Genomic DNA, 15,222 nt, shown 5'->3' with positions numbered 1-15,222 from the left:
ATATATATAATTGCAGACAATGATGGATTTTACCACCCTCCCTCCACTTTTTTTAATTTTTTTTTACAGAAACAGGTTTTCTGGTGTGGATATTGACAGGGTGCTACAAAATGTAGATGTAGACGCATCCCCTGGGTGGGGGTGGGAAGGGGTCATTAAGATTTGCAGATTATCTTAGAGTATCCTTCCTCCCCAATCTTGCAAGAATAAAAATCAAATTTTCCCTTTACCCCTCTCCAATTTTGGAGAGATTGAATTATTTATTTGCCTACTGACTGCTTCTCTCCAGCGCAAGACCAAATTTGTTACAATTTTCTGTTTTGGCTTAAGGTATTGTAGATTCAAACACATTTGTCTTCATAATATTTTAATGGGGGGGGGGGCATCAAACATCTCAAAACAACCCCATCCATCTTGAAGCGACCCCTGGCTATACCAACCAGTTAGTGTGTCCTCTAATGGGAGAGAAAGTGGCTCGGTGGCTGCACTAATCTAGATCAAAAGATTATCTTCACGGTAGAACCTTTTAATGAAGATTTAAAAAACTGTCAGCACTCACCATCTATGAGCCGGTATCACAGGATTCATAATGAATAATGCAAGAGGTCAGTCATTGTTGGTCTGGATAAAAGATGAATAATTTTCACTATTCTTCTCTATTAAACCAATGTGGTGTTGTTGTTTTTCTTCACCTTGCCCTTTTCAGGTTTTTCTATTCACCTTTGTGTCTCTGTCATTTGCAAAAATATCTATCTTCACTTTCTTAATCCTCTTTACTTTTGTGCATGATACATCTCTTATTTACTTTCACTTTCACCTTCACTTTCTCTATCTTTGACATTGAGTGCCTGAATTTATTTATTGAGCTCTCTAGCTTTCATTTCTTTCATTCTCCTTTTTCTTTTCCTATAATTCTCTAAATCATAACGTCTTAATAACTCTTTTTTCTGATTCATCTTTCTACCCAATATTTTTACACCTTGTATCTTTATATCTAGACTATGGAAACAATATCATATCATTTTATATAGTCTATTTTAAAACTCCCCTCACCCCCATCTCTGTGTCTTTCTCTCTGTCTGTCTCTCTGTCTGTCTCTCTGTCTGTCTCTCTGCCTGTCTCTCTGTCTGTCTCTCAGCCTGTCTGTTTGTCTGTCTGTCTGTCTGTCTGTCTCTGTCTCTCTGTCTCTCTCTCTCTCTCTCTCTCTCTCTCTCCCATTTACATATGTTTATTAACCCCATTCCTTCTCTTCCTCCCTCTCTTTACTCCTTCCCTGATCTATCTATCGATCTTTATTTGCTCCATGCTTCATCATCTCCTATCCTCCATCTATCTATCCATCCATCCATCCATCTCTTCTCATCCCCTTCCTCCCTTATCTATTTAATTTCATCTGTCTATCTATCTCTCCTTACTCCTTCCTCATCTTCTATCCTCCTTCACCATCTATTCATCCATCTCTCCTTACTCCTTCTTTGTCTCCTATTTCCCTTCATCATCTATCCATCCATCATTCCTCATCCCTTATCCCCCTCCTTCAACATCCATCCATCTATCTATCTCTTCTTAAGTAAACCAGACACACTTGAGGAGATAACCATATTGATTAGGTCTTCCCCAGGTCAGTTCCGGAAAGCGGAGTGGACAGTTGCTAATTTCGCCCAGTATCCGTCCCGAAGGTCCCCTGGCACGATTGGTGTTGCATAAAACACGCCCGGTCAAGACGTCACATGCTGTATGACAGTGATGACCATTACTGGACCTGCTTTGACCATTATCTCATGTCCACATTAGTTTCCTTGATACTCTCTAAGTGCCTGTAACTCTTCTTAAATGTGTGTACATTATAAGCATGCATGTATCCATTACTTCATTTTCTGCTCACAGCACTGCAGATTGGAGCAAAATCGATCTACTGGTGTCTTGCTGTCTCCTGAGAGCCAGCAGTGTTCTGCATCAATCTCCAAGTATACACAACATTCTGGGGCCCGTTTCTCCAAACTATCATAAGTCTAAGTACGTGGACATCCCATAAAAACGCATGATGTTAGAATTAACGTGCATTGCAAGGGGATGTCCCCAAATTCAGACATACGACAGTTTTGAGAATCTGGCCCCTGGTTCCCAAAAAGGTATCGCATTGGAGATATAAAAATCTCCAAGCCTCTTCATTAAAACGGTCGTTCATTGAAAACGTTACTATTGTTTCCTCAACCCTTTTATGAAAGAGTATCATCTTTCTCCATCTTAAAGTCACCATGAGATTTTGTATTTTTCTAAATACCCCCCCCCCCTTCTCTCTCTCCCCCTCCCTCCCTCTTCCTTCATCTTGCTCCATCAAAGATGATCATAATAGTTATTTGTTCTAGAATAATCACAAAGCCTGTCAGCACTTTGGATATCAATATACATTACTCCAATAAACACTTCACATATTCTGAAGAAAGCCTCAAAGGTGTAAACTCTGCATTAAATTATACAAAAATATGCCTTTTCTTTTGGACAATATTTACATGCACAGGTACTTCTTCCATATCCACTCCGATCCAAATTTAACTCCAGTCCGTCTTCCCTTTTTCTTAATCTTAAACATTGTTTACAGCTGGTCTAAGCAGTCCCTGTAAGGAAAGTCCCCAAAAGGCCAATCAAATTGTTTCGCTGTTGCAGAGACGATATCACTAATCTATTTTTTTATTTAAAAGAACTAAATATTTCTAAAACAGGTAACATAAGAAAGTCGTGGAGCACACTTGCTAATTATATGGAAGCGCACACTTATATCCAAGAAAGGCAATATTGCAGGACACAAAAGTAACTAAACCTAAATGAAAGCCTGACTCTACCAGAAGAAAAAGAAGAAAGAAAAACACCAGGTTTTTCACTACTCTTAAACATTTTCAGCATCTCTCCATCCATCTCGTATCTCCTCATCCGCATCACAGATGATGCGATCCAAGACCAGTCTTTTCTGACCATCTCATTTTCTCCTCCAGGTCAAATGTCCTAAAGAGACTGGACAGTTGCTAATTTTTCCGCAATAATCTGTCCGATCTACTTTAAGATTGAGGAGTTCAAATCCTTTTTCAAGGAGGAAATCATGGCAGCTCAAGTAATGATTTTAAATAATGATGAGGGTGACTGGAAATCGCATTATCTGTTTGACATTGACCCCTATAGGTAATCACAGTGCCAGAGGTCCCAGCCACCTTCACTAGATGTGTGCAAGTCAGATTCTGTGTGTGTTAGATATTCTTTCATTCGTTTAAATTACTCGCAAGTGTTTTCACAATTTGACAAAAGCAAAGACTGTATTGTATAGTTTTATAGAATCATAAAATACATGTTCTGTTTAGATTTTTGTAACTAGTCCAGCATGTATGCATTAGAGAAGACAGAGATGTGGAAGACTTCAGGAATGATCTCAAGAAACAGACTAAACATAATACAGAAATTACGTAATTTAAAACAAAATGAAGCTTTGCTACTAGGATACCATTAAAAAATTATAATAGTAGAGAGAAGCAATGCAAACTTAATAAAATATAAGGAGAGAAAATGCTTCTGATCATGAGAAACTTAACAAAATCAGAGAGAAAACAAAATAGGAAAACAAGGTAGAAAAGAAATACAGATCAATAAAACAGAGAAATGTCAGATGAAGTACAAGTACAAGAGATGAGGAGCATTATAGAGCAGAGGGAGAACATGGGAAAGGGGGAAAGAAGGAGAGAGACAGAGAGACAGAGAGAGACAGAGAGAGAGAGAGAGAGAGAGAGAGACAGACAGAGAGAGACAGAGAGAGAGAGAGAGAGAGAGAGGTAGACAAAACACAGCTCTTTGATAACTCCTTGGTAAGACAAACAGACAGTATGGCAGAGTGATTACAAAAAAATACAGCAGAAAATTGATAATAAAGACAGATGCCGTAAGACCAGACCAGACCGCCACTCCAAATAAAGAACAGGTGATTTTTGTGTTGACCCATGTCATTAAAAAGCTCTCATCTGCATCTCTAAAATGAGAGAGAGAGGAAGAATCTGATACCTGGACATCACCTAGGAGATAAGATCAGATAAGCCACTGACCTCTAGCAAATGACCACTAGGTCATTCACACGAGAGAAAATGTATGCACAAAATTCAGAAATATAAACATTATTTAATACAAAAAATAGCTTGTAAGATTATTTGTAAGAAAGTCATAAACAGAAACACCACATAAAGAATCATTTTACAGTGAAAGGGGCTTACACACGGGATAAGGATGTTATGTCGAAAAGAAATAAGTTTTTTTTTTTTGGGGGGGGGGGGGAGCATTAATTTTATTTCAACTCATGTCATGGGCATTGCTAAAGAGTACAACGTGACACCCAATATATGTCATAATAGTTTATGCTCATGAAAATCCCTGTTTAGTTTATTTTACAGACTTCTTTTGACATGATATTCACAAAGGTGATGGACCCTGATTCTATAACGGAGATTTTATTCAAACTAATGCTTAAGCTTTTGTTATGCCCTACATCGGTGCATTACACAATGTTCAGATGATAACAACATATTACTTATCATATACTTATATCCTTTAAAAAAATTCATACAATAATTTCTCTGGTCTGAAGGGGGGCAAATGACCAGTATCATCATCGGAAACACACCACAGGCCATGGACGTTATGACGTCTGAAGGAGGAATCTCCCGTGATCATCACGGTATCTTTAATTCAGCGACGCGACGGCATCAGCGACTAATTCGTTACCTGCAGCTGGTTTTCCCTGTGGTCAATAGCACGCACAGATTTTTTTTGTTAGATGCCTGGCAAAAGGGTGCTAATGCAAGTTTTTGTTGATTGTTTCATTCTTTTAGAATTGTGCAATCTTTAAGAGAGAAGAAATACCGAGGTATTGTGGTCTAGTGCATAAGTCTACTGACTGAAGAGTACAAGGCATAGGGTTTGAATCCCAGCCTGGCACTAATGTCTTTTGGCAACAGATCAATCAACATTTGCCACTCTCCACCCAGGTGGATATGAGTATGTGATATATGCTTGAACGCTATTCACTTTGGAGGCTCAGCTATAACTGGAGTAATAACGTCTAAAATCCATGGGTATCACAGCCTGATTGATATTAGAGTTATATTAGTAGCCATCATTATTTAATATTAGCAATAACCTATCATCATTAACAGTTTAGATAATGCACATATCAAATTAAGCCTATGATGTTTAGATGTGTTCAAAGAAAAGTGACAACTGTGAAATGCATTTCTTGTCATTTACAGTCATTTTCTGTCTGTGCCTCTGTTTGCATTTTTCTGCCTGGTCAGAAATGGCCTCACTTATTAGTGCTATTTCAACATCTACTATAGATGTCTGTTCAGAGCCAAAAAGGCATAAACTCTTTGTAAAACGATATGAGTCAATGCCCTTCTGGCTCCAAATAGATGACATCTTCCTTTCTTTTTGATAGGTATCCTTTCTTTTTCTCTTTCCTTTTTCTCCACCTCTCTATTCCTTTAACCTCACACTTCTGATCTTTCCCGGAGTCACCTCCAATTCAGATCGCTTATGTCTCCGGGGGCCCAACACGAACTGGGCGACTGGAGGATCGGGGGAGCGGGGTGAACAAGTGAGTTTGTCTTTGGGTGATTTGGATGCTCTAGATAGGTATGCATGGCAGAGATCATATTGGTCAGGTAGATATCGATAGAAGGTCAGGGAGAAGAAAAAAAAACCTGTCACTTTTCCGGCAAATGATTATGACAGCTTCATCACTGCAGACGCGATTCAGTGAATGATGGGCAAATTGGCAACCCAAAGTTGAATGACTCTTACAGGCCGAACTTGAGATAATTGCTTTTGGAAGTAATTAACCTACAGAGTAGCCTATGTACACACCGAGCTACGTAAGAATTCAAAATAAAAAGGAGATATTTGTGCATGTACCGGAACCAATATGCAAACCCCATTCTCAATGGAAAAACAAGATGGATTACCAAGCAATAAAAGATTTGTTTCCATTTTCTGCCCACAAGTACATTCAAATGGTTAAGGGAATCAAAAACAAAATGTTTGGCAAAAATAATTAATTGCCCTTTCGTCAAGAAATTTGCAAACAAATTTACAATAAAATATACTTTTGTATTTTAAAGAGAGCTTCAAAATAGCTAACAAGAATTAATATCACTATCTATATATCTTTTCTTCAATTATTGCATGCAATATAAACATTTTGATATGAATCTTACTCATTAAAACAATTGTGCACAAATCAAATACTAACGGAGAAGGCCTCCTCGTCTCCCCCTCAATTATATTTTTATCTTCTATCTTCCTTCCCTTGCAAATTAGAACGCAGATTAAATCCTTACAGGCAAGATATCAAAGAAATTATCACATGTGATTCCAATAGGGAACTTGACCTTTGGATAGATAAAGTCAACTGCGTGGGCTCTATGATAACTTTCTTTCTTTCGCATTACAGTCAGCACCTACTTAAAAGGTGATAGTTGTTGATTTGACATATGAAAATAAATCAAAATGTTTGATATATATATATACAGTTTGGCTCGGGGGACAGAGGGAGGGGGTTAACACTGACCTTTCAAATAGGGTATTCCTGGTTCAAGTCTAATCCTAATGAATTAATTCTCTTCTTAGTCCTATTGATAGGATTTGAAGCTGGAAGTAGCCAGAAGGTTTGTGTGTTTTCTTAGATCTCTGCAACATCAGCTTCAATTAGAATCAAATAATAATTTAAGCCAATCACTAAATTCATGCATTAAAATGAAGGTACACATTAGTTTAATATCCAAAGGAGCATGATACAATTTATGAATACCGATTGAGAAATTCTGTGTCTCATTGAGGTACATGTTTGACCAGTTAAGAAATCCATCTCAAGATCATTTTTCTTTTCTACTTAAAAGTCAGTGTGATATATTATTTCCATACAAATGTTCGAGAGCTGTCAACCTCAGGGGCTCAGATTTCAGATCTAGATTATTGAAATAAACTTTACTTCATTTGTAAAATGATCAGGCAAAAACCTGAGAAAATTTATCAGTGTTTCTGAAGGGAAAAGCATTCATTTACATATCATTTAATAACACCTCTTTTCTTTTCATTGATATGTTCAAAAGTTGACAATTTCATGAGCTCTAGTTTACAAATCTAGAACATTACAGCACACTTTAATGCATTCATAAAGCATCATAGCAAATGAAAACCTGTGCAAACAGATGATGCTACAGCTCCATAGAAAAGCGTACGAGACATCGTGGGCGAAAGCCGGGCCTCTGCTTTATCATCTTGAAATGTTAAGAAAATACCTGCAATTAGGCGAGCAAACTGAGAAGCCTCGCTCTTTAATCGCAATCATCTCAGGCATGCCCGGATTAATAAACACTGTCGCACCCAGGGCTGACAAACTAATTCCATTATGCAATAGTCTCTATAGCTCCGGAGACGACCGACCGAAGACGAGACCGAGAGGGACATATGAGGAGAAATGGAAGTGATGAGAAACAGTTTCATGTTTTGTTGAAGATGAAGAGATAGAGCACATGTTAGGGTAATTTAAATACATAACCATCTTCATTGGTTAGGGGGCAGTGGTGGATTTTTCTGGGGGGGGGGGGGCACAATTGATCTGTTGACCCATTTTAAAAATCGGCCTGGGATACCTTAAGTAATTATAAAAATAATGTGCCCCCTATTTTTTCCAGGTTAAGATATTTTCAGTGTAAATTGCATCTGCACAATGAAATTACTTTTCTTTTCTTGTCAATAGATTATCCACCCCCCCCCCCCCCCAATTTTTTAAAGAATCTTTGATCTGCCCTATTTAGAGATAATACTGATTCACAAAGCTGAGCCACATGCAAAATCACATGAATTTCACACACAAAAAAAAGTATCGGATCTTACAGTAATCTATGTATTCATCAAAAACACATCTATTTTCAAAGTAATCTTTGTGAAAGTCGTGGAAGGGTACCCTGTCTCGACACAGACAAAAAAATCATCCTACTTGCTAGAAGTAGTACAGTACTAGCTTGGCCTTTACTAGATCGAAGCCTTGTGTGTCACAAACACCTATTAAACGCCACTAATGAGGCCGTTATTTCAATTTGCAGTTAATGTCATTAATGAGGTCAATATTCCAAGTATTATTTAACGATGGTATGAAGGCTGCGTTTATTGTGTGGGTTAGAAGAAACTAATGAGGTCTATAATTCAAGTTTAATCTAAACAGCTCTGGGGTGCCGGAAAGAGGGAGCTAAATAGAGCATGTTTTTTTCTAGAGCTGCCTGCTTGGGCACCATGCTCATAAAGAGACAAAGGAAACTAACATTGCAGAAAGGAAAGTTACTATTCAATGTTCTTTTAAGGAACTTTTTGAGTTCTGAAAACACATTAAGATTTGCCCAAAAGGTTTCAGTAAGCAAATTTACATGGAGGGCAACAGGGATTGCTACAATTTTCTCTCTGGTTATGGATTTTTTGTTGTTCTTCTTCTTCATATTAGCATCAAAAAGAATTCTTGTTACATTGCTTATTCAAAATGAAAATCACTTTTTATCAGAAAACAAAATGTCAGTCATTTTTCTGCAGAATATCACAAATGCTTTTTTATAGATTCCAAGCAAAATATGTCATTGATGAAACTTGCTCAGGTCTATTTAAAAAAGTCAAACAGTACCTTTAAATTTTAAGCCCTTCATCTGGAAGCCTAGTTTAAGATATTTTCAAATTTTGTCTTCAATGGAGGTTCCACAGGAGCGGATCTTCAAAATTGAAGTTACATCACACTTGCCCTTCTGCCCTCTCCTTCTGTTGTCCACTTTTGCAGTCCAGTTACAGACTGCACAAGATCCCTTGACAGTCAAAAGGGCATTAACCTTCCGTCAAAGTGATAGAGGTTAATGCCCTTCTGGCTCTAAATAGATAATGTGATCTCTCCTCCTCCCCCTCCCCTCCCCCTCCTCTTCCCACATCCCCAGGTGCCTTGCGCTCATCAACCTATTATCGTTTCTGGCAGCACACTTTCACCGACTTCAAAAGGATGTACGATAGGGCTTGTTCAAAATTTGAATTCGCATCACACAGGCACTGCACTCTTTCCCAGTCCCTTCCCTCCGGGAGGATTCTAACCCCTCGATCAAAATCTGGAAAACCGGTTACCTACCGCGATGGGGTCCGAGAAGTCGGGCGTCTCAAAGAAGAGCGCGGCCACCACGGTGCATGCCGTAACCACGGCAACGATGAGGAGGATGACAATGATGGAGTAGCGATTGAGCAGCATGGCATACCTGGACAGTGGGAGGGGTATGAGACACATAGGGAGAGAGAGAGAGGAATAGAGAGAAGATAAAGTAAGGTGTCAAGAGAAGGGGAGAAAGAAATAGAAAAATAGAAAGAGGAGAAAAGGTAGAGAGAGAGAGAGAGAGAGAGAGAAAGAAAGAGAGATAGAGAGAGAGAGAAAGAGAAAGAGAGAGAGAGAGAGAGAGAGAGAGAAAGAGGAAGAGCAAGAGAAAGATAGAGAGAGAAAGAGAAAGAGACAGAGAGAATAGGAAAAGAGATGGAAAAGAAAGAAAGGAGAAATTGAGGATGAGACATACAGGGAGGGAAAAAGAAAGAGAAGCGACAGAAAGAGAGTGGAAAGAGAGAGAGAGAGAGAGAGAGAGAGAGAGAGAGAGAGAGAGAGAGAGGGGGGAAGCGAGAGGGGGAAAGAGAGAAAAAAAATACATATTTAATTTCCTTATTACATCGATTCAAGGCAAACAAAGGCCATTGTTCATCATATCAAAATAGATTGCCTTTGTCACTTCATACAAACAATCCATTGTAATGAATCATTTCTGCACACCAGCTTCTAATGGCTTGATGAGACATGACGTCATGATGCTATCAAATGATGTCAAATAATCAATAGTATATGACATCAACAATATGCAAGGCTAATACTTCATTGTTCATAAGGCAGTCTGTAACTTGTTTGTCTTTGGGAATACACTTCTTACTTTGATTAGAACATTTATATTTGACATAGGGAGGTGCAAATGACCTTCCTATACATGCCTTAATTGGAGCAGTCGTCATTAACATTGACGTCACTAAACATACAGTCTATCATGAAATATATACAAATTAACAAACAAAAATTGCATTGCTCATTTCTCAGGTCAGATGTCAGCCCATCAATTTTAATACCAAAGAGGATTCTTGTAAAACACCCACTAAAATATATGTCATGATAAAATTAAGATTGTTATATTTTAGTTGGGAGTACTCCCAATGCAATACACCTGTTAAAGACATCTATCTATATCCAGTTTCTTGGCACTATTTTCTCACCTGCAGGCAAAGTGTTCATGTTCCTAAATCAGACTTAAACTTGCCAATCATGGGTGGTTGTTTCACTTTTACACAGAAATTTGGGTAAGAAGGGGTCAATGTTTATAACTTTATGAAACTTTGATGGTGGAAGATAGCTTTGATTTGCAAGATGGTGACAAACAAGTTTACCTCAATAATATTTTGCACTAAGTCACAATTTTTAGAGTGATGGAGATTAAGCAAGAGTGCTGCAATTAAAAAAAAAATGTAATTAAAATTGATGCATATTAAGTGTCTAGTCCAGTTAAAGGTTATAAATAAGAAGAGTCTTATTTAATATGCATTTATAAAATTTCAATCAATCTATAAAGATTAATGACATTTCAAAAGATCTCTTGTGATATCAAGTAGAGTTTGTTTACTTCAAGGAGATTTTGCACCCGAGAATAGTTTACTGGGTGACATAAATACTTTGTGAATGCTGTTACTAAAAGTAAAAGGATTGAAACTTTGACAGACTGAGATGAACTTTCATTCTAGAAGAATAAAAGTTTCATGCTAGTTTACTATGTAATAGTGTCTTCTTGTATGGAATATAGAAGACATACTTTACAGCATTACAATCTGTGCAAGTTTATTATCATCTGGAAAATAGGAAGTCATTTTATACAGCCTAGATGAATTACAATCTTTTCACAAGAATTAAGATGAACATGTTTACGAGAAGAAAAATATTGCACCGGAGGGCAGCTCTCACAAAATCACACTGGAAGACAGTTTCCCAGGCAATGTAGGTTAAGCGAGAATATTACTAACGAGGAATGGAATTGAAATTAATGCATGGGGGTGTCGGCTCCCTTTAATGGGGGTTTGGGGAAACAAGGTGGACCTGGAAATAGGATGGGCAGGACAGGTGAAGGAGAGGTCATAAAGGCCTGTGTACCCATTTGAAGGGGGTGTGCTGGAGAATACATTACAGGGTTGTTTTCGGGTTATCAGGGAACTGGGTTGAGCACTACGCCACGTTCGGTTCGATGGACGTCACTGCTGCAGTGTCAGAGGCATTGTTGTTTGTTGTTGATGATGATGCTGATGGTGATGGTGGTGGTGATGGTGGTGGTGATGGTGATAATGATGGTGGTGGCAATAGGGGCTGTAAAAATGGTGAAATGATGTTGGTTGCAAGTATGAGGATGATAATGGTGATGACAATGATAATAAGAATGGTGTTGATAGTGATGATGACAATAAGTATGATGATGATGATGATGATAAGGATGAGGACGAGCACTTAGAAACTTGTTGTATTGAGTGCTAAAAGAAATGTAATCTATTATTTATCATTATAATGTATCATGACGATGATGACAATGAAAGTACTAGTAATAGTGGTGGTGGTGGCAATGTCATGATGATTGTGTTGGTGATAAGGTCAGACGTGATTTTAAGGTGGTGATATTAATGGTGGTGACAGTACAGAATATAGGATGTAACATATGAAAACACAATCAACCAGCACAATCTAAATTGATCAAAGTACATTAAATCTGTCGCCTTTTTAATCACTGGTAATTATAAAGCAAATACCATTTCAAACTACTCAACAAAACTTCCTTTAACGCAAAAATCCAAGACAGCAACAGTTTTTATGTTTCATATCAAATCTACAACAGTAGGAGTGATGGGCTTATCCAGGCCCGTGTACCGCAGCAAGAATTTCAAAAGATGACCGAAATAGATCCGGGATGCCATTTGAATAGCTCTGCCAGCGAACAGATGTGCAATGGGCACGGGGATAAAGTAAAATATAGATTGCGGAAACAAGCTCGCCACAGAAGATGGATTGAACTCCATTATAACTTAAATAGGTTCGGAAAGAGAAAGGCAGAAATTAGGTGACAGAGACAAAGACAGAGACAGAAAGATAAAGACACAGAGAGAGAAAGAAAGAGATTAAGAAAGAGGGAAATAGAGAGAGAGAGAGAGAGAGAGAGAGAGGAAGAGAGAAAGAGAGAGAGAGAGAGAGAGAAAGAGACAGAGAGAGAGAGAGAGAGAGAGAGAGAGAAAGAGAGACTTCTCTGTAGATTACAAGATGTATTAATGTCCCAAAGAGAATGTAAGCTGTAAGTGTAATTTTTGTTTTTTAATGCCAAGCATGATTCAAGCAATAAATCTAAGGGAGGGGGGGGGGGGGAATGACATTAAGTTGGGTATTGGAGCTATATTTCAGGCTTCATAAAACAATTTCATGTCTTCTCATTTTTGGTCCAAGTGGATATTTCAATTTCAAATAAACTGTATTCAACACAACAATTTCGAAGTGCTTTAAACAGTATCTAATTGCTTAAAGATTAACAGAAGGACAATGGCCGGTAGAACACTTTCAAACTCATTTTTTTTGCTTTGATTGCAATTCTACTCGAGTATGCAGCATACGATACCCATTTTGCAACTTGGCTGAAGCATGCCTTAAAGGCATCGTTTAACAATGTTAAATCTGAGATGCATGGCCCTACCTGTTATCAGTGTCTGTGATATGGTGTAATATTGAAGCCCTAAAAGAATTGCGCTTCAAAACGATCATGAAGTGCCTCAAAAAAGTAAAAATCTTTGAGTGACCGGTTTTACCATACGCATTTTTTCCAATAGACTGTAGTGTTATAACAGGAAAACAAATTCTGAAATTTCTAATTCCAATCATAGATATCATGATAATCAGACAGGCCATTAGCTTGTAAAAGTCATGGGATACATACATGTATGACCTAAAGGTTTATAATTATAATTGCAGCATGAGCCAAAACCCAGGATATTTTTTAGAATCTGAGGCAAAGTTACCCAATCCCTTTAAGTCAGATATCGACTTTATAATTTACATCCGGCATGGACATTTGGCATTCGTGAAGCATACTACCTGCACATGCTGATGAATACATTAATGCAGGAATGAGGAATGTATTTATGAGATATTTGATTGGTATTCCAAGGACAGAGTAAGATGCTGCAGCAACCACAAAATTAGTTTTTCCTGAAGTGTGGCAAGTTCTTTTAATAATTCAGAGCAATAATAAAGATGAACAATAAATAGTCCATTCGGAGCTAGAAGTGCATTAATTAACGCATATACTTTGACACAGAGTAAACTCCTTCCTGGCTCTGAACAGATGAAATATTCTCACGGAACTCAAGAAAATTTTAAATGGATACCGAGGACTACAATGAAGTGATATCTGTCAAACAATTTCAAAAGAAGATGAATTATAGCTGGGCAGTAAGCCAAGGGTGGAGAATATATATGTATGTATAGTGATTGCATTGCCACTTATTACTGTGCAGAGTCAATGGAACATTAAAGTGTGTATTGACACAGAGTTAATTAAAGATGAAGTTGAATTCTGGTCATGCGACTGCATTGTGAAAAAAAAATGTGTGGAATTGATCAGAAAAGGTTGATCATCTAGCATATAAGAATTTGTGTGTATTGCAAGGTTCTGGAATCATCAAAATGATAAGAAATTTGGCCTACAAGCACTGTACACAAAAAGATGTATATGGGACTACACGAACACGTGGCGAAAAAAATCTGTCCCGATTTTTACGATGTTACATGCCATATTTAGAAAATGAAGGCATTTGAAGAGCCATGCTTTTCAGGGAACATGGCTAATCTGATGTTCTTCCACATTTGCATTAGAACAATGATAACGCTCACAAATTATTTTTCACCTCTTCCCAGAACTCAACCTTCTCTTTAATGCCCTTCTGGCTCTCAGAATACAAATCGTAATTTTTTTGAAAAAACACATTTCTGAGCAGGTGGTTTAAGTCATATTATTGAGATTATTTTTATATTTTGCTGGAACACATCATATTGTCTGTTTGGGGCCAGAAGTGTATTAACTCATATACTTTGTTACAGATGATATAAGGGACTTTTAGATTTGCACGACGAGAACGTGGACTGTTCGTGTGACATCCTTTTAAGGCGATGTGACGTCACTGCCAGTGCCTTAAAAGGACGTCACATTGCCTTTAAAGGATGTCACACATCGCAGTCCACGTTCTCGTCGTGCAAATCCAAAAGTCCCTAATGATGCTGTTGGGAGATGATGAGGACTTAAAGCCCCACTGTCCTACTTGTAGCTACTTGCTCCCTCTATATAGAAAACTTCCCCAATCGGTGCCTGTTGGTCCCCCATCATCCTCTTTTTCTTATGTTAGTTGAGAGCTGAGTTAATGAGATAGCCGTCTGTCAGTGACCTCGCTGTGTGGTCTAATCCCTTCTGGCCCAGTAGTATTGACAGTCTTTCAGTTTATCAATGTAGGAAAGACAAATAATATAAGTTTCAAATGAAACGATGAAAAAAAGAAGAATAACATCAACATTCGAAATGAAGCAGAGCTCGACTACCTATGTAAGAATAAAATTGACTAAATTGATTGGTTCAATTCAATCAAACAATATTTATTAAAAAGGAATTCTGGTAAAGTTCACTGACATTAACGCTGCTAGACATATTGTCTGTTTGGAACCAGAAGGACATTAACTCCTGCACTTTAACACAGACTTAACCCCCCTCTGGGTCTAAACAGAAAATATATGCTGCTAGACATAGAAGTGCACTTCAGGGTTAGATATGAAACTAGGTTAAGCAAATCAGCACAAAAGCATTTTGATCTGCAGTATTACATTACCTAAATGGCTTTAATTGGTGTAACATATCTCCATGGCCTCAAAATATTTGTAGTTTCCAATTTAATTTCACCCATTCCCTCATGGCTACTAAGATGGTACACTGTAGGCCAATTTAAATTGTAGAAAAACCAATTAAAAAAACGATTAGTTTTTAAAACTATGTTTAATGCACTACTGGAAAAACC

At 37.8% G+C, this 15,222-nt stretch overlaps 1 protein-coding gene across 1 annotated transcript in view; it reads right to left on the bottom strand.

Moving 5' to 3' along the window:
* The window catches only part of LOC580689 (protein dispatched homolog 1-like), a 45,136-nt gene extending 35,829 nt beyond the window's left edge, over positions 1-9,307 (bottom strand). The window contains exon 1 of the mRNA XM_030998542.1: positions 9,191-9,307. Coding sequence (XP_030854402.1) covers positions 9,191-9,307 — 117 coding nt within the window. The remainder of the gene's footprint in view (positions 1-9,190) is intronic.
* Positions 9,308-15,222: the final 5,915 nt, after the last annotated feature.

This window comes from Strongylocentrotus purpuratus, unplaced genomic scaffold, assembly GCF_000002235.5.
Source record: "Strongylocentrotus purpuratus isolate Spur 01 unplaced genomic scaffold, Spur_5.0 spur5_scaffold_5, whole genome shotgun sequence".
NCBI classification, from domain to species: Eukaryota; Metazoa; Echinodermata; class Echinoidea; order Camarodonta; family Strongylocentrotidae; genus Strongylocentrotus; species Strongylocentrotus purpuratus.
This window is presented reverse-complemented; position numbering and strand designations above follow the sequence as displayed.